This window comes from Pangasianodon hypophthalmus, chromosome 17 (genome assembly GCF_027358585.1).
Source record: "Pangasianodon hypophthalmus isolate fPanHyp1 chromosome 17, fPanHyp1.pri, whole genome shotgun sequence".
Lineage (NCBI taxonomy): Eukaryota > Metazoa > Chordata > Actinopteri > Siluriformes > Pangasiidae > Pangasianodon > Pangasianodon hypophthalmus.
The window spans coordinates 1801676-1827132 of record NC_069726.1 but is presented as its reverse complement, the minus strand read 5'-3'; the positions used below and the strand labels follow the sequence as shown (position 1 = coordinate 1827132).

The window sequence follows — 25457 nt, the reverse complement described above, 5'->3', positions numbered from 1 at the left end:
GATGAGGTTTGTGGCTAAACTGAGTGGTGTGGGTTGGGTTAGGTTGGGGTGGAGGTTGTAAAAATGGTTTCTAATGTAAGGTGAACCTGTAAATCTGTACAATTCCTTGGAATATGTCATTTTTTTTCCAAATCTAGTGCCTGATGAGTTCAGTTTTAGTACCAAGAGCAGAAATGACCCATGAAATGAAAGACTAATAGAGTAAGACTGACCTTGAGCTGCACTCCCAGTACTCAGGCATATATCAAGTCCTGCACAGGGATCAGACTAGTGGAAATGAGGCAGAGCTTGGGTCCACATGGCCTGGCTGGGAGAATGAGATATATGGATTAGAGCTCTGTGAGGATAGTTTGCAGTCCCAGTTCCATAATAATGAGGAGCTGGCATCCTCATGTATATTCTGCATCCTGTTGTATATCCTTATAATTTACACATTTTCTTACACACCTGATTTTTTTTTCTCTAAAGCAGTCTCTCATGTCTCATTTGCATTTTTTTCTTCTTATTCTAAGATTCATCTCCTGAAGCATTGCCAAGTGGAAGCTAGTGCTATTTTCACTTAAAAAAGTCAGCTCTCTGAAGTCTATGCAAATTACACAGTGTGAACTAAAGACTGTGGTTAACTCTGGCAGTTCTTTTATTCCTTTCTTTTATCACAAAAGCAGGATATTATTAATAAATACTCACAAATACTGTTTATTATCCAGGTCACATTAGCAGAACTTCTTAATTATATGCATGCATATATATATATATATATATATATATATATATATATATATATATATATATATATATATATATATATATATAATTATTAGGTTCTAAACTGAGTGGTGTGGGTTGGGTTATTTTTTTTTTCTAGGCTCTAGATTTAACTTTTTTTTATGTATTCCTTAGGTTTGTTAGCCACATCTCAGAACTGTGTGAGTCTAACAGATTGCAGATTGTGGGGATTTTAATCTTAGCTTGTGTTTTCAGTTGGAGTAATGGCAAACTGAGTCATACTTTACGCACACAGTGGAAGTGTTGCACTAGTTTCAACAATCCTGTGCTTAATGAAACTGTAGGCATGCTGAGAGGTAGACTCTGAGAGTGAGTGTGTGTGTGCGCTTGTGCTTCTTATCTCACGTATTACTGTCTCTTGATAAACAGGTCAAATAATCGAAGTCACGTAGAACCAACTGAGATGAATAAATCTCAAGGTTAAGCCCTGACATAAGGAAACCAGAAACAAATGGTTAAATTACCATAATATGTATTATATTTATATAAAGAACACTGAGAATACTTTATGTTCTCCGCTGAATTAATCTTTAGTATCTTTCTGCATGTGTGAGATCTCTTGCTTATAATAGATGATAAGATTTGGTCTATGTGCATTTGTGCATATGTGTTCTATTACCATGGATTATATTTTTTTATTCTAAGTTTACCCAAAGGCAGAGCTCAAGCAGTAGGCGTAGGCTGGATTTTCCAGCGATAGGTCGTGTTAGTAGGTAATTCTGCAGTGTGTGCATCTGGGCTGGGTTTTCTCTGCAGAGGGCTGCAGGTGGCAGACTCAGTTAAACTGAACAGAATACAGACTAAAGGCAGGAAGTGCTCACTAGCTCCCTCTGTCAGTAGTGGTGGTGCCTGCCTGCCTTTTAACACCATATTAGATCCTCACTATAAAATTCAGCTCATGCTTTGTCCAGTAGGGGTCACTTTATTTCATGGCATTGCTGTGGATGTCTCCATAATCTGTTCTGTCTATTTCTCTGTCACTCTACTTGTATGGGAATTAATTGATTGGCCTCAAAGGACAGGTTATTTCTCCATATTTTCTGCTCTTATTAAACTATACATTAACATCATGTGCTGGTATTTCACTCAAGGGGAAATAAAGATAACATTAAAGTGAATATTATAATTTGATATAAATGGAAGCAATAGTAGAAATATATACCAAGGAAATCCTTTTTGTGGCTCTTAGTCATATTGTTTTGAGACAGGGGATGAGGAAGTTGGATGACTCACAGCTGGGAGTGGATGAACTAGTGTGAACAGCAGTCAGGTCATTGCTCATCCTCCTTCATCTTGTTTGCCCCTGACAATGGGTGATGAGGCTTTCAGGTCACTCATCAGTTAATGATGAATTATAGGGCAGAAAGGGATCAGGTGAATCTCTATGCCTGTGCTCAGGGGACTGTTGGAGAGCAGGTCCTGATCCAGGGGGAAGCAATGACACACATCTGTTAGAAGTGGATGGAAATAGACAGACTTAGAATAACTATAACCAATTTTTCTTAAATCAAAGGCATTTTCTTAAATGAAAAATCCATTTGCATATTAACCCATAATAAATACCAGATGATCTTTGACAGAATCCAAGAATTATTTTACAGAAAATTGTATGTTGACTTTTTAAGTGGGTCTATATTCACTTTGGCTAACAGTTTCCTACATTGCCCACAATGCTGTTCAACTACCTGCCAATAACAGTGCAGTGAGATTTATTCTCTAATTCATCTCTACCTAAAGAGCAATGCAGCAACCTTTTAGTCCTTTAGTCTATCCAACTCTCTCACTTCCTCATCTCCACACTCTATTCAGACAGATCAGGTTCCACAGCTTCACCTTGGTAATATCACCACCAATGCCATCATGCTTGTCATCTCATAGTTCATCTCACTAATTAGCCGAGCTGAGTCTTGGTTGTAACTCAGTGCACCTGTGTCTTATAGTTGCATTGCATTCTGGGACTTTGAGTCCAATGTTTGCACCTATGTCTCTACTACTTTTACACTGGATTTCTCATTAATATTATGAAGAACATCAATGAAAAATTGTGAGTAAGAAAAGAATCTCTTGCGCTTTTAAAAACTAACAGCAAAACCTGACCATTATTGCTTATATTTGAGGTTGTTGAAATTTTTCTCCTATTGAATGCCATTTTTAGTGCTCTAGCAATAACACTCTCCCTCTGTGATGTCTGGGCGGCACCCAACCGCTAACTTCCCATGGGAATAATGAAAACCAACAAATTAGCACCACAATCACTAAACACACCACAAACATTTCAAAAATAAATGTATTTATAATGTTTCAGGCTGGAGATTTCCTTTAATTAACAATCTGGTTCAGCAGGTAGGAGAAAGAGGAGAGAAAGAGACAGGGAAAAAGGAAGGGAAAAATAAATCTGAGAGAAGGAAAGAAGGTAGGTGGACAGATAGAGAGGGAGGAAAGTGAGCAGGAAGAGAGTGATGCATTAGAGAGATATGCTTTTTTAGGCTTTCTAAAAGTGGCCTGTGTGCCTGGGTGCATCCTTGCTGAGGGCAATGCCGGTTCAGCCTGTCTGTGCTGCCTCTCTCAGATGGGTTCATCTTTGTTCAAATTCAGCACACTTACGTAAGGAAGGTCAGGATAATGGCAAGAGACTCATTTATTTTTTTAATGATGAGACAGGACCCAGCAGAACATATTCAAGGGCCAGACAAAATTAATGGATTTTTAATTTATGATTCAGGATAACTTTCCAAAAATGTATAATATCTGCAGTAGGAATGTCAGACATGATGATAAAAAACTGATAAATGCCCATAGAAGCTTTCCAAATCACCTCTATATATTACAAATTCTTCCGTCTTATTTAAGTGATGTAGAGTTTGAAGATGAACTACCCTCTTCCTTTGAGAAATGTTTCGATGCTCTCTTCATGTGAAACTTTGTTTATTTCTGAAGAGAGATCTCAATGTCTTTATCTGTCTTCCCCAGATTGAAGCAAATATCATTTAATGAGATCATTAAAACGAAAGGGATTACCACAGAGGGAGGGAAAATGTGGCCTGTGTTCCACACTGCAGGAGCCAGGTGTGTGTGGTCTGTGGGTGTGTGAAATTAATATGTTTGCACCCATTTACCATCCACTATCAGAATCAAATAAAAAGACACACATTTCTGCAGCTAAAAACACACTGCATCATGCAAATGTCACTGTTAATCTTTTACTACATACCAAAAAAGCCAGATGTAATGTCAATCAAATGCCAGTGTAATTGTGATTTTGCATGTCAGCTTGTTGCATGAAAAAAAGACAGTGCTTTAGACACCAGTGTTGTTTTTGGGAGAGTAGGGATATTTCAAACTACTTAATTTTGAAACATCTGTCATAATTTTGGCCAAGTTTTATTTTTTGCAGCATCAGACAGCTTGTTAATTTCATTGCTGAACAGAAGGATGTAGAACAGAAGGCCATAGAAGGACACAGCAGGAGGTAGACATATACGGAGAGAGAGCGAGAGAGAGAGAGAGAGAGAGAGAGAGAGCGAGAGAGAAAAGAGATGTTTTCAGTTGGACAGTTGCATTTTCACTGAAGATGAGGAACTAGTGTTTATCAGTTTATAGACATTTCATTGCCACAATATCAAACTGATGGAAAGTGGTGCAAAATGTATATATGTGCAGGAGTATCAAGTCATGTGGACTTGTATTGTCATTCCTCTATGTAGCTGGTGTACACTGGAATGAAATGTAATTTCTCCAGGACCATGGTGCAACACATAACAGTACAGAGACAAAGTACACAAGACTATATAATGTGCAAGAAAATGGGAGAAAATAAATACACACAGAACGATAGAAACACAGAACAGTGAAGACACAGTACAATAGATCCATGCTACAGTGACAACAGAACAGTGTTTTATCAGCAATATTGGCAGCAATGTATCAGCAATGTTAGCAGCAAAAAAAAAAAAAACATACAGTCTCAGCAGTAATAAAGAGTCTCAAATTCCAAAGTGCAGTGCGTATTGAGTCATACTGGGTTAGGGACGCTACAGATGGTAGAGCTGGCTAGGGTTAGCCTTTAGCCTGTCACGGATGCCGCTCACCTGCCGAACTTCCGCTTCCTCGCACTCTCTATCCCGGCCAGCGGCCAGCGGCAATGCTGCAGTCCCGGGGCCTGGTTTGCATAGCAGATATTTTATTTGTGTTCATGACTTCACATTATGAATAAACTCACAACTTTTATGTTATAGGTCAACACTGACCTATATACACGATATGGCCAAAAGACACTTGATCATCACACCCACATGTGCTTTTTGAGCATCTCATTCCATACTGATTCCCCATTTGCTGTTATAATAAGCTCTCCACTCTTCTGGGAAGGTGTTCCACTAGATTTTGGCTGTGGGGATTTGCCCAAACAGCCACGAGAACATTAGTGAGGTCAGGCTTGACGTTGGGTGAGGAGGTCTGGGGTGCAGTCGCTGTTCCAGTTCATCCCAAAGGTGTTCAGTGGGGTTGAGGTCAGGGATCTGTGCAGGACACTCAAGTTCTTCCACTCCAAACTTGGCAAACCATGTCTTCATGGAGCTCGCTTTGTCCACAGGGGCATTGCTATGCTGGACCAGGTTTGAGCCTCTTAGCTCCAGTGAGGAGAAATTGTAAAACTACAGCATTCAAAGATATCCTGGACAACTGTGTGCTTCCAACTTTGTGGCAACAGTTCGGAGAAGACTCACATGCCATTCTACCTTGATTTTCAGAGGGAGACAAGGACCATGCTATTTGGGCATTTTTTTAAAAGAATGTATCCCTTCCAACATTTCAGTGCACATCAGAGGATAATTCCTAATGCTCTAAATTGATTTCAACATTGTCCTATGTTTCAGATGCCTCTTACTTTAACATTATCTATAAATCATGGCTATCTTCTTGATAGATTTCATAGACTGTGAACCTTCTTTTAGCCATTATGGTGGTTTTGCCCCTCCCCTAACAGGTCTGGGTTATGCTTTCAGAGAAATAATTAGCTCCCCTTGATAGTATCTCTCTCTCTCTCTCTCTCTCTCTCTCTCTCTCTCTGTGTGTGTGTACAGAATCTTCAAGGTTATAGTAGAGAAGTATTTAGTTTGCGTGGACATTGTGTCTGTGTGTGAGAGAACAAGACATCCAAGGAAGGGACATAAATGGTGTGTGTGTGTGTTGTGGGTGTGTGTGTGTGTGTGTGTGTGTGTGTGTAAAACTTCACAAATTATAATAAACGTTATCTGCACTCTGATTGCCCACTTTGCTGTACTCCCAATTGCCATTCTGAACTACAGGGTCAAATCTGACCATGAACAGTGTTTTTTTTTACCAAAACATATAAGTGTTTTATGCATATATGCCATCACTGTTGAAGAAGTCATCAAGTTTCATGGAAAAAAAAAAATTATAAACAGTAATGGCATTTCAGAAATATTGAACCCTGAAAAGGGTAAATTTTGATCCAGAACATCTGCCGACTCTAGGAGTTTGCATTGGCTGTTAGAGGGAGATGTTGTAGCTGTGGGAAAAATGTGCCTCTTCTGTCTTTTTTTTGTTCTGTTGTTGCCTTGCGCTTGTACAAGAGGAATCTGACAAAGGAGCAGCTGTGTGTGACATTATGCAAGATTTGGGGATGGACACTGCAAAGCTCTCTTTGTTCAGCAAAAGTTGGCGATGATAGATATGTTCACTAGTGCTTCCGATGCACATCCCTGGTAAAAGTTTCTGAATTAGTATGGACTACACGTAAAACGCACCATATTTCTGGACCCGAAGTGGCCACTGAGTGCTACCACTCCATCATATTTTACCGGCTCATTAAAAAACAGTTATACTCTTTCAATAGTATAACTCTGAGTTTGTCAGTGTGGTTGTAGTTGCTCCACAAAATGGTTTTCAGAATAAGGGAGAATTCTTTTTTTTAATCACCTATGCATTTAGAAAAGAAAATTTATTGTGCTAAAGGAGCTCCCTGTAAGGAATTATTATCACACTATACTAATCAAAAAGTCATTTAAAAAGCTGTCACTGAAACTGTCACTAAAAGCTCTTCTACACTAATTTAAAGTATTCAGTTTAATTTAAAATATTAGGTTTTGTTCTAAAAAACTTTTTTTTGATCTAAAAAAAAAGATTATTATTATTATTATTATTATTATTATTATTATTATTATTATTTTATTAGCCTAATATAACCTCTGAGAATTCAGAGTTTGTCAGTAGGGTTGTGGTTGCGCCACAAAATGCTGGTTTTCAGAAATGCAAAGAAAGATGTGACATAGAAAATGTGATTTAAAAAAAAGATTTCTGCTGAACCAGGGCGTGATCAAGACTTTTACTGAAGGAAAAGCAATTAATGCGTTAGTGTGCTTATGATAACAGAGTAAAAACGCAAACTTATTGCCTTTCAGACATTGAAGTCAGGCTTCCACTGAGTTTTAACTATCTGAAGGAAAGCAAGCTTTATTTACGAAGTTTTAGAGCGCTGCTATGTAGCGCTTTTGAAAAAGCAAAGAAGCATAGAAATGAGGCGAACTCCTAAGTAGAAGGAGAAAGGGGAGGGGTGGTGTGTGTGTGTGTGTGAGAGAGAGAGAGAGCGCGAGAGAGAGCGCACCAGCGGCAGGGAAACACACCCGTTAACGGCGCGCAAAGGCAAAAAAAAAAAGGCAACAAAAAAGAAAAAAAAAGGGGAGAGAGAGCACAGACAAAGAAAACATGGACGCAGCCACTGAGTGTATCTGTGCACATATACGGAATTTGCTACCACACCGTCGTGTACACGAAATGGAGAATAATTAGGCCACATTAATGCCGTGGTGGGAAGCGAGGCATTGCTGCAAAGAGAGCTGTTTCTTTAATCCGTCTGCGGATTCCGGGAGCTTGCGATGGCTGTTGCAGGGAGATGTTGCAGCTGTGGGGAAAATGTGCCTCTTCTGTCATTTCTGACGTTTTTGCTCTGTTGTGGCCTTGCACTTGGACAAATACGCTATTCAGTTCAAGAGGAATCTGACAAAGGAGCTGTCGTGGGTGACATTGCGCAAGATTTGGGGCTCGACGTTGCAAAGCTCTCGGCTCGAAGTATCAAGGTAATAGCCGACGGAGGAAAACGGTATGTGGATGTGAATCCAAAAACCGGAAAACTGTTCGTGAACGAACGAATTGACCGAGAGGAGTTGTGTGACAGGAGCGGCGGTTGCGTTTTAAATTTCGATTTGCTTCTCGAAAACCCATCAGAGGTACACAGCATCGAGGTGGAGGTGGTCGACGCGAACGACAACGCGCCGCAATTCCCGAGAGACGAGTACCAGTTGGAAATAACGGAGTCGGCGTCGCCCACTTCTCGTTTTCCAGTCGAGCACGCGCTGGATCCGGATGTCGGGACCAACTCGGTCCGATTTTACCGGCTCGGGCCAAACGAGCATTTTGCGCTCGATTCCAACAAACCCTGGCCCAACAGCAAGCACGTCGAGCTCGTGCTGAAAAAGCCTCTGGACCGCGAGCAGACGCCGTATCATCAGTTGATTCTGACAGCGTCTGACGGCGGCACACCAGCGCTGACAGGTACAGCGAAAATTAATGTGCGCGTCTTAGACTCGAACGACAACAATCCCGTGTTCGACAGCTCGGTGTACAAAGTGAAACTGCTGGAAAATTCACCGAAAGACACACTCGTTATTAAATTAAACGCCACGGATCAGGATGAGGGCACAAACGGCGAGGTGTTCTATTCATTTAGCAGTTACACTCCGGAAAGGGTCAGGCAGGTGTTCAGCATGGACACCAACACGGGAGAAATCCGAGTCCGGAGCAACGTGGACTATGAGGATACCAACTCGTATGAGATGTACATCCAGGCCATGGACAAAGGACCGGCTGCAGTTGCAGCCCACTGCAAAGTGGTGGTGGAGGTGGTGGATGTGAACGATAATGTTCCCGAGATTGTGCTCTCATCCCTGTCTAGCCCAGTGCGTGAGGATGCCCGTGCTGACACCGTTGTGGCCTTGATCAGTGTGACAGACCGGGACTCTGGCCCAAATAAGCAAGTGACGCTGGAGATCCCACCTGGTCTTCCTTTCAAAATCAAGTCCTTCAGGAACTACTACACTTTAGTAACCTCTGCCTTCTTGGACCGTGAGACCACAGCAGCCTATAACGTGACCCTCAGTGCCACAGACGGTGGTACGCCTCCACTCTCCTCCCGGAAGACCATTCAGGTGGATGTGGCAGATGTTAATGACAATCCACCAAGGTTTGAGCAGACCTCTTACACTGTGTATGTTATGGAGAACAATGCACCTGGAGCCTCTCTTTGTACTGTCAAAGCTTTTGACTCAGATGTGAATGAGAACGCCCGCATCACCTACACCGTTCTGAATGACAACAACCATGGCATTCCTGTCACTTCCTATGTTTCCATCAAGCCAGACACAGGTGTCGCTTATGCTCTCCGTTCCTTTGATTATGAGTCACTAAGGGAGTTTCACTTCCAGGTAAAAGCACAGGATGGGGGCATTCCACCCCTCAGCCGTGTGGCCACTGTTTACATCTATGTAATGGACCAAAATGACCACCCTCCAGAGATTCTGAACCCTCCAGCCAATGGGACACGTTCTACAGAAACAGTGCTGAAGAACATTGAAGCCGGTGTTCTGGTCACCAAGGTGGTAGCATATGATGCAGATGCTGGAGAGAATGCTTGGCTCATTTATGTTTTGGATCAGTCTACTGATCTGGATCTGTTCAAAGTGCATGCACATACGGGGGAGATCCGTACAACACGTCGAGTCCTGGAAGACAACTCGACCTCATTCAGTCTCATTGTACTGGTGAAAGACCATGGAGATCCCCCTCTCTCCTCTACTGCCACCATCAACATAGCTGTCATGGAGGTGCCACCTAAAGTCACCCCTGACCCCAAGAGGATAATTCGCCCTCACAGCACACCTCTCTTTTCTAATGTAACACTCTACCTAATTGTAGCACTCAGTGCCACAACGTTTGTGTTTCTGGTCACAGTTGTGGTGTTGGCCATAGTGCGGTGCCATGCCTATTGTACCCAGCCTGGCTCATGTTCACCCTGCTGTGTGTCTCAGAAGAGCATACAAGATGGTGGGTCTGGAGGAGGTGCAGGTGGAGGGTCTCAAGCCAACAGCAACGTGGTCCTCCGCCGAGATCTCAAAGTCGAACCTCATTACATCGAAGTTCGTGGAAATGGCTCTCTGACCAAGACATACTGTTATAAAACCTGCTTGACTGCCACATCAGGCAGTGACACATTCATGTTCTACAACACGGGCCGGCCCATCAGTGGGACATGGGGTTCAGAGCGCTTCTTCACAAGTGGCAGTGGCTTTGTGCGCAGGCTCAGCATGCCAGATGCAGCAATGCAGGTGTGTTATTAGATGACTGCATCTATTCACACATGTATATGCAATCTTTCTTAATGTTCTTGTTGGCAATAATCTGTTTTTTCAAATAGTCCTTAAAGAGTTTTTAGTTTTGATTATAGAATATGGACAGTAAGTTATAATCACCACATCTGTGATAAATCCATGTGCATGTGCAGGCCATTTGACCTTGATTTTCCTGGTTGCTTGGTGTGCTTCAAATCTTATGAACTTCTGGAAGTTATATATATATGTGTGTGTGTGTGTGTGTGTGTGTTTATATATAATGTATAACTGAAACTAAAAAAAGGTGTCCTGAGACTTCAAAATAGCCTTTAAAGTCTGTTTTAGAGCTCTTTTTCTCTTAGTGCTGGTTCATTGCCAGTAGCTGCAAAATCATACAGCAGCTTCAAAAAGCGGTGCCCCATATAGATGTAAAAATGTCTTCAAGAAATCCGTAGACTCTAATACAAAAATGAAGCTTTTGCAATCGTGGTTTGTTACATATTCTTGCATAATGTCAAAATGAATGTTGGCATTGTGCACAGTGTTTTAGTACCATGTGGCCATGTGTAATTGCCGTGAAGTCATGTTCAGTGGAACGGACGGGAATATTGTTGGTCTGTTGTAATTGACTCTAACGTGAACTGGTTATGTGTTGCCCCATGGTAAATTTACTATATATATATATATATATATATATATATATATATATATATATATATATATATAGTAAAATCCTGACAGGATTGCTGGATGAGTAGTCTGGGACTCAGATGGCTGCTCAGTCTCACAGTAAGTGTGTGGGAAACAGCAATTCAGTGCATTAGAAGCTTTAAGATATGGCCGTTATCTGCCGTGTAGGAGAAATTAACCTCCCCCCTTTGATTTTCTGTCTGGCAAATTAAATTGTGTAGTTTGTGCACACGCTCCCTCCCCCCTGAATTCACCTGATTAAGAATATTATTTATCCAATTTATCTGGGTCACTCAGTAACGCCTTAGCGTAGCACATACTCCGCGACCCAGTTCTTTACTAGGACAAATATAAAAAGACTGGATGATGATCTCCTTCACAAAGCTGTTGCTTAAGTGTATCAGTAGTTCAGTGTGGACATTTTGGCAGAATTGTGATGTGCACTTGAAGGTATTTTGGGCTGTACATTCATGTTTTCTGTAGAGACTTTAAATGCACTCTCTATTTTATTGCATTATGTTGGTCTGCAGAAGCAGCACCTAATTATCTTATGTGCTCAGAGGTTCATAATGGGAATATTGTGTGCGTTTGCAGGACATAACATTTGGTTCCGTTGCTGATGGTGGTTCGGCTGATTTCAGTGGCTTTATGGCTGATGCTCTTGGGGTGGAGGATGCTATAGTATCACATTACGAGGGATCAGCTGTTTACTTAAGATGATGTCATTCTATTCAGAGGAGGTAAATTGGATAAATGAAGGGGGTTTGTAGGAGGAGTACATTGGTGCCCAGATGAAAACGAGTGAGTAACGAAAATGAAAAAGAAATGGGTTTTTGGGATTATGGTGCATATGTGGAATGTATGAGGGTCTGAGGTTAAGGGTGAAGGTTGGGATAAAATGAAGACATGGTGGTAAATGTAGACCCATCTGCTGGATAAGTGATGTGGCAGTAATTCACCAGATTAGCCTCTGGCACCTTCCAGAGCTTATGAGGTCCTAAACCAAAACACACACAAATACATCCACATAGACAAACTGCAACTCTTTAAATCACAGGCCAGAGCTTATGAGCGTCTCTGTTAGATACAGCTCATATCAGAATGCAGAGAGGAGACTTGTACAGAGCTCCATGATTTATTGATGAAAATCTATCTAACCCTGTTCCACCCGTCTCTCTTTCTTTCTCTCTCTCTCTGTCTCTCTCTACTTCTCTGTCTTTCTCAGCCCAAGGGACCGAATGCTGACTGGCGGTACTCTGCATCTTTGAGGGCAGGGGTGCAGAGGTAAGCACTTTTGTTCTTAATCTCTCCAAACTGTTTCATTCCACACCTACTCAAAGCAGTATAAAAATCCAATCCTTTGTGTCTCTTTTATTGTTTTTTTTTTTAATTATCTATGCATACATATTCTGCTCTTCATTTTTACTAAGGCTTCTGAATTGAGAATGTTAAATTTTTTACTACAGTGTAATGTTTTTATTGAGCAATTTGAGCTAAAAAAAAAAAAACTATAGTGAAAAGAGAGAACAGTGGGGGAGAGAGGGATGGAGAGAGATTTCTGATTTGCAGTACAGAGAAGAATCAGACATGATGACCCCCAGAAGCTGCCTCAAATCTACATGACCAGTAGTCCTATAATAGCCAACAGCTCTGTCTGCTTTCATTACACACACACACACACACACACACACACACACTCAAGCAGATCTGGTAGCTAAGGGCCTCTTCTCGGCAGTGCGGATATCTGCAGTGATGGAGGATATAGGTCATCAGCATTCTCTGTACCACATGCTCAGTCCTTCAATGCTGAGCATGAAGGACAAATTGCCTGATGAACAGGCTCTCTCTCTCTCTCTCTCTCTCTCTCTCTCACACACACACACACACACACACACACGATGCCTCTTTGCATAATCATACACTTACTTCTCACTTACAGTGTGCATTTATATGCATGAATTCTCATAACAGACTCTCAAAATAAATATTCTCTTCTTTTACCTCACGCTTTTAAGTTGGTGTGAGATAAACCCACACATGTAAAATGATACTTTTAGACACCAAACACACACACACACACACACACATTCCTGAAGGGCAGTCTGTTTCATGCATTAGTATTGTGACCATGTTAATACACGTATAAACACCTCTGAGAAGAGATGATGTATATTTTTTTGCTTCATTTGAACGCCTTGTTTCTTATATTTTTATTAGTGTATAATCAGTGTTAGTGTTACTGGCCAAACTAAATGTACACAATAGCAATTAAATAAGGAATAATATTAAGTAAATGGTCCACCAAACACCTTTGTAGTTAAGGGTGTATTAAGTGGCTGCTCTCAGATCCTAATGGGCCTCTAAATTAGTGTTTTATTAAATGCAGGTTCACTTGTAGTGTAAACACAATAAAAGGTACAGACTGGGAGTAGTAACAGTTAGTAACAGTTGTAAGGCAACTTACAATTACAATACAACCAGATCTGTATTGATACTAATAGAGTCACACACATTTTTCAAGTACCATTTCACTTTCATTTCACTTATATCCAAGTCCCATTTCCTTACTTAGAATTTCTACCTGTAACATCTTTAAAAGTTGATTATTTAAAGTTGCTAAATGCTAAAGTATAAGGCAGTATGATGTAAAGTATGATGACACAGCCAGGAGCCAAGGCAGCAAAATTGTCCATGCTCAGCATACCCAATATAGGGGGTTCAGGAACTCTATTAATATTTTACCACTAAATTATTAGATGCTCATGTGAAGATTTACAGCATTTACATTTCTAGAGTCTTTATCTAAGACCCAACCTGGCCTCTGTTTAAGACGACAGCTCAGACCATCACATACTACCTTTGTCTATCAAATATGTTCTGTTTTGGAGCTCTGTATTTGACCAGTATAATCTCCAGCACCATTATTCATTTGTTGCTTCAAATAATTGAGTGTGAAGCTCTCAAGGTCTCTGGCATTATGCTGAATGTGAGCCTTGTGCTCCAGCAAATCAGAGGCTAATTTTCAGCTATAATATAAAATGTAATAGTATTATAAAAATCCATCACAGCCTGAGTCTGTCTCTCTCACACATAGAGCATATACAAAAAAAAAGGTTCAAAGCAAGCTGAACACACCCTGTGCTGCATTGCAGATACATCGCTATACACGCTGCTTCTTTGCATATCATGTCTCATATATTCATTAGGAATGTATGGATGCTTGGTGCTGAAGTCTAAGTGCTGTAGGAGACAACACTGAGGCTGTTGGAGGACAGAAGGATTTTGATCAGCCAGCTTAACAGGGTGTATTTTAATGCACATGAGCAGTTCTGGAGTGGAGGGTGCATCATTTTGATTTTCCAAACATTTACAGTCTTTGAGATAAAAGGTAGAAAAGAGTAAGGAAATTGGCTGTAAAGAAATAAAGGAAAATTAAGTATAGAAATAATTACTGACAGTAATAGTAGGTTTAAAATAAAATAAAATACAACAAAATAGTACTTCGTCTTTTATTTTCAGTTCTCCTTGCTGTCTCCCATCACTCTTTCCCTTTTCATCACACCTTCTCTGTCTGTCACCTCCTATTCCATCATCTCACTTTCCTGTCAGCTTGTCTCTCAACACTCAAAGTGCAACAAAATCATGCCCCAATGGCCCATGGTTACTCTGCGTGTCATCACACACACACACACATGCTCATCAGATCACATACATGCATGCTGGCATGCAACTTCAGAGTCTGTGTGTGCTGCCACACTGAGAAAATCACACCCATGCACATGTATACACAGCAACAGGGAATCAGTCATGCATGTAACATGTGTGTGCACATGGATGCACACGCACATAGACGTACACACACATGCAGAGTCTGATGTTACCCGATTTTTTTCTTGACTTTATTTTTATTTATACCACAGCACTATTTATTTCTCAATTCTGATTGCTCAGAAGGTGTTGATTTTCTATAACAGCAGCTCTGACAGTAGTGCAGCTGTAAATCACAAATATTTATGTTACAGCTCTGTTCACATGGAGGAGGCCTCAGCTGTGATGCAGGGAGCGCAAGGTGTGCTGGTACAGAACTGGCCTACAGTGTCCAGTGCTGCGGGTAAGACTTCACATTTTCCCTCACTCCTACATCCCAAAGTCAGTTTTTTAGAGTTTCACATAGCACAGTTCTTCTAAAATAATGTTGGGGGGAGAGATTTCTCAAGGGGCCTCAGACTTACCTAGAGTTCACACCAGCAATAGACAAAGCAAAAAGTGACTATTTGTTTTCTGCGTACATTTGTGTCATGGAGCTGCAATTTCAGCAGCAGTGGCAAATGACAAAGCGGCAGCATGACACATTATATGGAAGTTAAGATTTTTTCAACTATGCAAATTAGATATGATGCGATAAAGTGACAAATCCAAACGATTGGTTCGAATGATCCTATGGGTTGCATGAGCTGATGTTTCTTCACTTCCCCACTCACAATTTTAGTTCTTACCTGCAACCTCCCATTTGGGAGAAAATCTTATAACCATCTTATCCTGTCATTAGATGAGTATAGAGACATTAGGAAGAAAAATAAAGCTTGGAAGAAAGTGTCAGATTTTGTTAGTGTCTCTAAAGAGTGTTTAGTAAGCTGCTAAACTGCTAATGAAGCTCATACAAAACCTTGTACCTAGCAGGCAAATCGATCAACCTTCACACTGATCAAAGCATTATTTAATTGTGTTTAACTGGTTAGAAGATGATATATAGATATAGACACAAATAGTGGTGTCTCTGATAAGTGTAAATAGCTAGTACAGTTAGCTTGCACTGATAGTCTGCTAATAAAGCTAATATGAAGCCTGGCAAGTAATATAAATCAAACAACCAATTTCACACTTTAAAAAAATAGAATCCATCCTACATACATTTTAAAGAAAAGGAAATCATACGCTGTAGTAAATCCTGTGCTGTATGACATAAATTTTGGCCACTTTCATAGGAACTGAAAACCCTGGAGGTCCACAAGTGACAAGCTACATGAGTGACATGAGCAATGCATGCTAGTGTGAACTGAGAAATGCAGTCTCATACACCATGTATCTTTTACCTCAAAGCTAACCAGAGCCCATCCCAGCAGGCATAATGAGTGAAGGATCATTTAATTTTCCCCTTTTTTCGCTGGGACGGTTTAATCTGTAATCTAGTGAAGTGATCCTATTTAAGTGTCTACGACTAAAACTTGTAATTAGTCTGTATAAGTGCTCAGTTATTAGCTGTTGCTGTGATTCAAGATGGGATATTTTTGGGAGAAAGCCGCTTGTGTTTGTTTTAGCTCATGAGATTTACTGAATTGAAATAAAAGATTTTGTTTATGATTAATGTACATTCCTGTGTCATTCACAGTGGTTGTCGATGAGATGCTGAACAGGAATAGCTTTTTATGATTACTTGTACAACCAGCTGATCCACAAGCCCATACTACTTGGCTTTTGAATTTGTACAAAGCATCTGGTTCGGATATGAATGACGCAACACAGGGCTGGGCTTCAGTCAGAGAGTTTGTTGGGTTCATATTTGGTATTCATCACAGATACAGACAGACACAGGGGTATTGATCTGCTAGCTCATTAAGGAGATTAGACAGAAGCTTGAGGGGAGGACGACTGAAATATTGACAATATGATCGAGCATACTGGACTTGACCTGTAGGAGTGTTTATACGGACAGACAGGGTGGAAGGTATCACTATCGTTTTTGAATGTTGGATAAAATATGAGACAATTATGTACTGCTTTTAGATTATTTCCAAAGCAGGTATTGACTCAGATATACAGATGTGTTGTGTAAGCACTGCTTTATCATCCATCACATGGTAATATATTCAGTTTGATACTCTTGTGCAGCAACAATCTTTGAATGAAAAGCAGGAGCCAGGAATGAGAGACACAGAGCAGAACAGAGGGAAAATAAGATGGAACAAATGAATGATAACTGAAGAGTAAACAAGAGGAAGTGAAGGAGGTTGCTCACTCTATTGAGGGTTATAGAGGATAAAGAGTGGGTGACGAGGGAACGCGGGGGTTAGAGAGGCACACTTGAGGAGTGGCAGGCCCCTGCGGTGGTCCTGTTGCTAGGGAACAATGTGTGAGTTGTTGCCAGGCAACAGCACTGAAGTGGGAGAGACTGCTGCAGTGGCTGGGAGTGGGCAAGGAGCGATGAGGGAGGCAGTTTCCATAGCAACCATTCATACTCAGAGAGAAAGAGGAGAAGGATGTTTCAGACAGGAAAGCCTGGTGTGGTGGATGAGTAAAGGGGCCAGTGGGCTAAACATATGCTTATTTAAGAAATTAGCATGCGATGTGGTCAGTGTAAATTGGAAGGAAAATAAAAAAAAGAATATAGGACATCTGCATGCCAAAATGGGGATATCAATTTTAACCAAGGACATGTGGGTACCATGGTAACCTTCTTCCTGAGATTTATGGGAAGCAGCTCAACAGCAGATCTCTGCAAGGAGCTGTGGAAAAAACTGCGTGAGGGTGAGTTATGTTGACAAAAACCTGGCATATCTTTATCAGCTTGGATGCTGTGGGCATTGTCTCACACCTGGAGCACATTGACACTAAACTGGCAGGAATGCATTGAGCAGCCAGACAGTGACAGAACAAGTGATGTGATACAAAGAGAAAGGTTGGCAATGAGTTACAAAGAACACACACACACACACACACACACAGATACTCTTGCCATAACTGATGTCAGGAAAATCATGTTAGGGGTCTGTATCTTCTGAACACTCGATAATTCTGACCAGGACAAGAGGTTTCACAGGGTATTTCTCTTGAGAATATGCTAGCACTTTGTACTGCCAAGAGCAACCTTTTTAGCCAAATTAAATCCACCAAGCCCAAGGGTATATGCAGAGTGCCCATGTATGTGTGTGCGAAAGTGAGAAAGAGAGAGCACTTTCTAGGCCTGGTATGAACCTAAATTGAATTAATTAATCATCCGAGTCCATTAGATGACTAAACACAAACACAGACCACACAGTACAGTCACAAATAATTTAGAAATTTAAAAAGCAGAAAATATACATATGAGCCAGGTAGTTAGCCTAAAAGGTAGAAAGGTGGAGTGGAAACATTTTACAAGTGGGCTCTGTATCATTTTGTATTAAAAAAAAAACATTACTGAGCAACAATGACTTGCTATCCTATAAAATAATGAAAAATACATTTTAAGACAGATCAGAATATATTTACATTATATTAATGTTGACTGTTGCTCACTGCTTTCACCAAACCCATCTGTTGTGATCAGCACTAGCCAATATAACAAGAGGTTTTGGGTCCCTGGTGGTGAGTCTTCGCTGATACGGCTTTGTTGAATTAAAGGTTGAATTAACTTTTTTGAAGCCCAAAGTGAAAAAAATTATTAAAACTCTACAGCCTTGCAAACCTTTTAAAAATGAGGACAAGTGCACCATTTGGGACAAAGGGTATGTTGCAGGGAAAATCTAAAATTGATATAATTCATCATAACATTCTATGGCAAATTAACTTTCTATGACAAATTATCTATGGTAAATAATTTTCTGTCTTTCTCTCTCACATGCAGATGGAGAGGCTGAAGGACAGCTCTCTCCACCTGTCGGAGCTGGGATTAACAGTAATAGCTGGAGCTTCCGTTATGGTGCTGGACCAGGCTATGGTCCTCCACAGGCCCTGAAGCCAGGCGAGCTCCCTCCAGAAGCCTTCATCATTCCTGGCTCACCTGCAATCATCTCCATCCGGCAAGATCCAGGAGCCATGGATGACAAAGGGGACTTTATTAGCTTTGGCAAGAAAGAGGATCCCAAGAAGAAGAAAAAGAAGAAGAAGGAAAAAAAGGACAAAAAGGAGAAGGGCAAAGATGATGGCGAGGAGTAAAGGAGAATTTGGCTGTTTCAAAAACAATCTACCTACTGAACTCACAGAAATGAAAAAAGAAAAATTTGAAAAGAAATACAGCATAGAGAGGAGAGCCCTCTAATTGTAGCTCTCACTATGGGGAGATTGATTTGCCAGCCCCGCCCAGTGCTGATCGTTCTCTTTTCTCTTTGTATCCAACCTCAGATGATCCCAATCCTTAAACCATGACGGCTCCCAGGAGGCAATAATTGGCTATTTCACTACTCAGTGTGTCCAGAAGGTTTTCACTCCACATGTTTCTAAGAGACAGTTATAAATCTAAAAGACAGTACATTACAGCATTTATTCCAAGATATAATCCATAAATTGCAACTCATATACATAGGTCTAATATATGTGAGGGGAGTCTGTTCTTCTGGACATCCTCATGACTCCATTACTATGCCAGGAATTTGTACTGTAAATGACCAAAAGGTGTTTGAATGAAATATGATCTGGTCAGCATTATGTGTGTGATGTGGAGGAAAACCACTTCGGGGGTCGTACAATAGTCATGTATAAAATTAATAATTTCGGGATTTGTGCTCACAGAGCCCCCTGCTGCCTTTGAGTGGCACACTAATGCTGAAACCGCATGTGTGCTTTACTTGGTGGTGCAAAAAAATAAAAAAAATACAACCTATAACTCCAAAACTGAAATTTAAATTCTTCTTCACTTGAACATATAGTTCTAAACATACAAATTTGTTCCATGTGTTGAATTTACAGTCAGGCCAGTAAAGTAGAATCCATTGTCCAATTTGTTTGATATTAATAGACCACACTAAAGCCGTTGTAGGAACACAGCCTCTTATGTAATATAGGCAAGAATGTTGCTTGTTGCTTCATTTCAAACCAGGCCTGTTAAATTTTCCCCTCTGCTGTGATTCCCCCTCTGTGAGCAAGAGCTGTGGCTTTCAGTGCTTGTAGGTTTTACTCACACTCCCTCTCAGTCCTTCTCCATGTTTACAGCCATGTACAACTAGAACTGCCCTCTTGTGGCTGTGATATGGGACTCAATAACGGACATAAAACACACTCTCTGACTTGTAACCTCTGCACTCAAATCAAGCCTCAGCACTGTTACTGAACTTTCGATCCTTCCCCAGGGAGCATAAGCACATGAGCCACTTCCATCCGCGTAAAGCAAGTGCTCAAGCAGCAGTGAAAAGTGTCTTGACTTTTTCTTTTGAGGAGGTTGTGCAGACGTAGATTTTCATTTTGAGGGTGTGGTTTGGTATACAGAGGTGTATAGACAGCTGTATATGGTAACAAACCAAGCTGAGGTGCATGATAGCACTGGAGAACTCAGCAGAAGGTTTCATGCCTGTGAATTCTTTTTCCATTCTGGAGGGATTCATGATCCCTCTACCTTTTATTTAAATTTTTTTTTTCAAAATTTTACTTTTGTTTCTCTTGGCAGTAGGGCTATTGATCAAGGTATAGGATGGATGTTAGTGCTGCTATAATCAATAAAACACACACACACACACACACACATACAAAGTACAGCCTTCTTCAGGTGTGGTTTAGTGCTGTCAGATCACTAAGTGACTGCTTGCATGTGATACACAGATAAACTCTATATAGATATATATAGATAGATATGCTTTTCATATTTATTTTTAACCATTCCCTTGTAATTAGAGACGTGCATCGTCTCTAATAAAACACATAGACATATATCTAATTGCTCATTCAGATTCAGTTGTACGCAAAACCACCAGGGGAGCAATGTTGTCCCTATGACATCAATGTTAACCTTAACATTCTAGATAAATGTATTGCTGTAGTGTTATGCTATAATTCTTTTTTATAACCATAAATATATTTGAATTCATGAACAAACAAAGTAAAGTGGAACTGCTTCATATATCCCCTTCTATGATAACAACCTTGTTTTCCATTAAAATTTAAAAATCACAATAAAAATATCAAAATGATAAATGCAACAAAAAAACCCTGTCTATGTACTCTGCTTGTGTGTAGTGAATGTTTATTAAGTCCATCAGTGCTGAGATGGCACTTTGCTCTTGACTTTGACGGTGCAAATCTATTGAACAACCTTTTTTGTACACCTGCTCATCAGTGTAGTGGTGAAATAGTGTATTTTTCTTTTCTTTTTTCCCTTTTTTATATCACTTTCTGAAATATGTTAAAGTGTTTTGTTTATAAACCACAAATAAATTTTTTTCATAAGTACCAACAATTGTTCATGTACTTTTTTCTATTTTTTTAATGTGTAACAGCCAAATAATGTTTCCATCTTGGAAAACAGAAAGTCAGGTCTATCTCTAGGTTAAAAACAAGCAATAATAAAACAGGAAAAAAAAATAATTCACAGCTGTGTTTGTGAATGTAAGGATTAAAGTGTGTGGAGTCAGACGAAGCAGGCAGATGGAGAAACAGATTTAATCCTGCACTCTATGCACTGGAGCAAAACATGAAATTACAACATCAGTACTTCTACTGCAGACGCGGGTTCACTTAATGAGCTGAGGGTCTACAATGATGACATATGAAATCACATGAAAATATGAAATAATCTTGTCTCATTTTTATTTGACTGCTTATAAATACATACCATGGCTTAAGCCAAGACATAATGAAGGGCATACAGCACTTTATTAAACTATCGCTACATTGTTTTTAGATATCACATACATTGAGTTCTTATTTGTTGTGCATTATATATTTTTTATACTAAGTCTGTGGTGTGAGTGTTAGATAACTCACAGTTTAATGTACGAATATAACATTTACTATTAAGTGCAACCATTGTTAAACTTCCATTATGCAAAACAACATTGTTAATCAACTGCACACAGGACAAACTATTAGATGCTTCAAAGATGGGTTATGTCTGTGAGTACTCTTGCAATGTTGTGGACCTTAATGCTGCCTAGCACTGTTTAATTCAAGCCTAGCACCAAACCAATTCCCAGGTATGACACCTAAAGTGCGAATGTGTGTACATCTGGACATAAATAAACACTGCAGCTGTTGAAGAAACACTGAGCATTTTGGATAGTTTTATTTCTTAATTTTAATTTTTTTTAATTTTATTTATTTATTTATTTATTTATTTTGGTCTAATACAAATTCCCAGGGTTTAAGAAATACCATGTGTTCATTTTGTGCGTTCTTTAAATTGTATTTATTTATTTATTTATTTATTTACTTACTTACTTACTTACTTACTTACTTACTTACTTTTTTGTTTGTTTGTTTGTTTTTGCAATACCCAAAAAATGTCAAACTACCTTTGCACAGTAAAGTTGGTCAACCTTTATTCCTTCTGCAAACGTTGAGCATGAACATGTTTATGACATATATCCGATAGAAAACGGACCATCAATCGCTTTCATCTCTTTGTCTTTTCGTCGCTGTCTGTGGTGCTGAAACGCTGCTCATGAAGCAGTCCTGTATGCGCATGTCCCCCTTCTTAATCTCCATGTTTTTTGTATTATTACCGTTGATTAAACATCTTTAATCGACATAATTTGAACAATATCTCACTTTAATAGATTTTCTTACTTTCTTTTTTAAAGCCACAGTACCATTGCACATTCTTGGTTTGCCTCACAGTGTCGCTCTTCACCAATTTTAAATTCTCTTTCACAGAAACACACCCATTAGTGCATTTTTTTCCAAGGGACAATGCAATAATACTTGCAACACTAAACAAGGGAGCTTGTCTTATCTACGTCTGCTTTTTGTAGAATACAGTGGAGATAATATTTAAATTAAAAACCTATATCAGAGTGAAGATTTTATATCTGGGACACACAAATATGTCGAAAAGGATTACATTGTTCTCTTTTTGGGCAATTACTAGCCTTCTTTACTCATTCTTCAGCTCCGTCGTTGTGGCAGACATTCGTTATTCTGTCCCCGAGGAATCAAAGACAAAATACTTAATCGGAAGCTTAAGCAAAGATCTTAATCTAGACGTTAAAGGTTTCAGATCACGCAAAGCGAGACTGGATTACCATGGTGAAGCACGGTATTGTGGAGTGGACCTTGATTCTGGACATATCGTTGTTTTGGAGAGAATCGACCGAGAGACGCTATGTGGACCAACGTCGCCTTGTATTTTGCATTTTGAGTTTATTCTCGAAAATCCTCTAGAGCTTCACAATGTGATTTTAGAGGTACAGGACGTCAACGACAACACGCCCGTCTTCCCAAAGGACTCGATCAAGCTTGAGATCAGCGAGACTGCTCCGATTGGCAGCAAATTTCAAATAGCTAGAGCCAGAGACCTGGATGTTGGAGTAAATTCAGTTCAGAATTATATCCTCAGTCAAAACGTGCACTTCGACATTGATGCAAGGTCGAGTAAAGACAGGTATGTGGACATTGTTTTGAAAAGCAACCTTGACCGAGAGAAAAAAGCGGAACACTCTTTGATGCTGACTGCCGTGGATGGAGGAAATCCTCCTCGATCTGGTTCCGTTGTTATTCAAATTATGGTTCAGGATTTCAACGATAATGCTCCGATTTTTTCACAACCTCTATACAGAGCTCAGTTATTTGAAAATGCAGCTCCTGGGACTTCCGTTATTAAAATATTAGCGATTGATGAGGATGAAGGTGTGAATGGTGAATTAACATATTATATTAACCACCTCTCGGAGAGTACAAAAAATCTGTTTCAGGTTGACGAAAAAAATGGAGAACTTTTGGTTACTGGAAAATTGGACCATGAAATCGCCTCTTCATATGAGATAGAAATCCAGGCAGAAGATGGCGGTGGACAAACAGGCCACTGCAAGGTCGTAATTGAAATACTAGATGTTAACGACAATGCCCCGGTGATAACAGTGAAATCTCTTATGAACCCAATTCCAGAGAACATGGCTGTAGGCTCAGAAATTGGCATATTAAATGTGAAGGACCAAGACTCTGGTGAAAACAGCAGACTTAGTTGTTCTATCCCCACTAATTTACCATTCAAATTACAACCATCCATCAAGAACTATTTCACCTTAATTACTACAGCATCACTGGATCGCGAGCAATTCTCTGAGTATAATGTTACGATAACAGCATCTGATGGAGGTACACCTTCTCTATTCTCAACTACGAGCTTGAATATCAAAGTGGCTGATATAAATGATAATTTTCCCGTATTTGAGGAGCAATCATACAGCGCATATGTAGCCGAGAATAACAAACCAGGAACCTCTATTAGTTCTGTTACTGCAAGAGACCCAGACTGGAGGCAGAACGGTACAGTCCTCTATTCTCTGCTGCCCAGTGAGATAAACGGTGTTCCAGTGTCCTCATTTTTATCCATTAACTCAGATACAGGAGTGATCCATGCTGTCAGGTCATTTGACTATGAAAAGTTCAGAAACTTTAAAGTCCAGGTCGTAGCCAGAGACAATGGTTCTCCTCCACTCAGCAGCAACGTGACTGTGAGTGTGTTCATATCAGATGAGAATGATAACTCTCCACAGATATTATACCCTGCTCCAGAGGGAAAGTCTTTAATGACTGAGATGGTCCCTAAAGCTGCTCTCTCTGGCTCTCTGCTCTCCAAAGTCATCGCTGTGGATGCTGACTCTGGACAGAACGCGTGGCTGTCCTATCACATTGTCAAATCTACTGATCCGGGACTTTTCACTATTGGGCTCCATAGTGGAGAGATCAGGGCTCAGAGGGACATTACTGAATCTGACAGCATGAAACAGAACCTTGTTATCTCAGTCAAAGATAACGGACAGCCGCCTCTCTCTGCTACCTGTTCTGTATATTTACTGATTTCTGATAATCTTGCTGAAGTTCCAGAACTGAAAGACATGACTTATGAGGAGAGCAATTCCAAACTGACTTTTTATTTGATCATCGCGCTAGTTTCCGTGTCCACCTTCTTTCTGACTTTCATTATTCTCATCCTGGCTGTGAGGTTTTGTCACAGGAGAAAGCCCAGACTGTTGTTTGATGGAGCAGTCGCCATTCCCAGCGCCTATCTCCCTCCCAACTATGCAGAGGTGGAGGGAGCTGGAACTCTGCGCACTTCTTACAATTATGACACGTATCTAACAACAGGATCACGCACCAGTGACTTCAAGTTCATCACATCTTACAATGACAGTACTCTTACTGCTGGTGGAACTTTTAAAAAGAGTCCAGATGATTCCAATATGATCAATCTTTCGGATACAGGAGAAGCAATCGAGGTAAGAACAGTATTTTCAGGATCTATATTCGTTTTCCCAGAGGCACCTTTGTCAAATTATTTGCGTCAGTAAGCAAGCCTGACAAATCCACGACAGTGATACACTGTGAAGCAATAAGCTTAAAAACAAACTAAGAATGAAAGTGTGTACTTCTCTTCGATTAGGTTATTAGAGGCTAAAAAGATATTAAATTGTTTGACCACTATTTTACCGAGCTTTATTGCCTGCTCTATTAATTCAACAAATCAAAGGAATTCATTCATTCATTCATTTGCTTGTTTGTTTGTATATGTCTAATTTTCCTAGACACATAAGCCTTCTGAGTTACTGTGGTCAGTTTTGTAGAGTGTTGTATCTATACCTTTCAGGAAAAAGTAAATTAAAATATTTTATATCTTTACTAAGTAAACCTTTAAAACTTTACTAAGTAAAAGTAAACTGGAGCTCATTATCA

General features: G+C 40.0%; 1 protein-coding gene across 6 annotated transcripts in view; it reads left to right on the top strand.

Annotated features, from left to right (window-relative positions):
* LOC113524163 (protocadherin alpha-C2-like) overlaps positions 1 to 25457 on the top strand; it is a 230910-nt gene that overhangs the window by 14866 nt on the left and 190587 nt on the right. For 3 of the 6 annotated variants that reach the window (XM_053241344.1, XM_053241335.1, XM_053241332.1), the window contains exons 2-4: positions 12106 to 12164; positions 14903 to 14991; positions 18484 to 21024. The exons of 1 other annotated variant lie outside the window; for it this stretch is intronic. In XM_053241344.1, the coding sequence (XP_053097319.1) occupies positions 12106 to 12164; positions 14903 to 14991; positions 18484 to 18794 (459 nt within the window). In that variant the 3' untranslated portion in view covers positions 18795 to 21024. Of the gene's footprint in view, positions 1 to 6977; positions 10188 to 12105; positions 12165 to 14902; positions 14992 to 18483; positions 21025 to 22477; positions 25004 to 25457 lie in introns of those variants that run through there. 2 more of the 6 variants (XM_053241298.1, XM_053241320.1) reach the window with 2 other exon arrangements.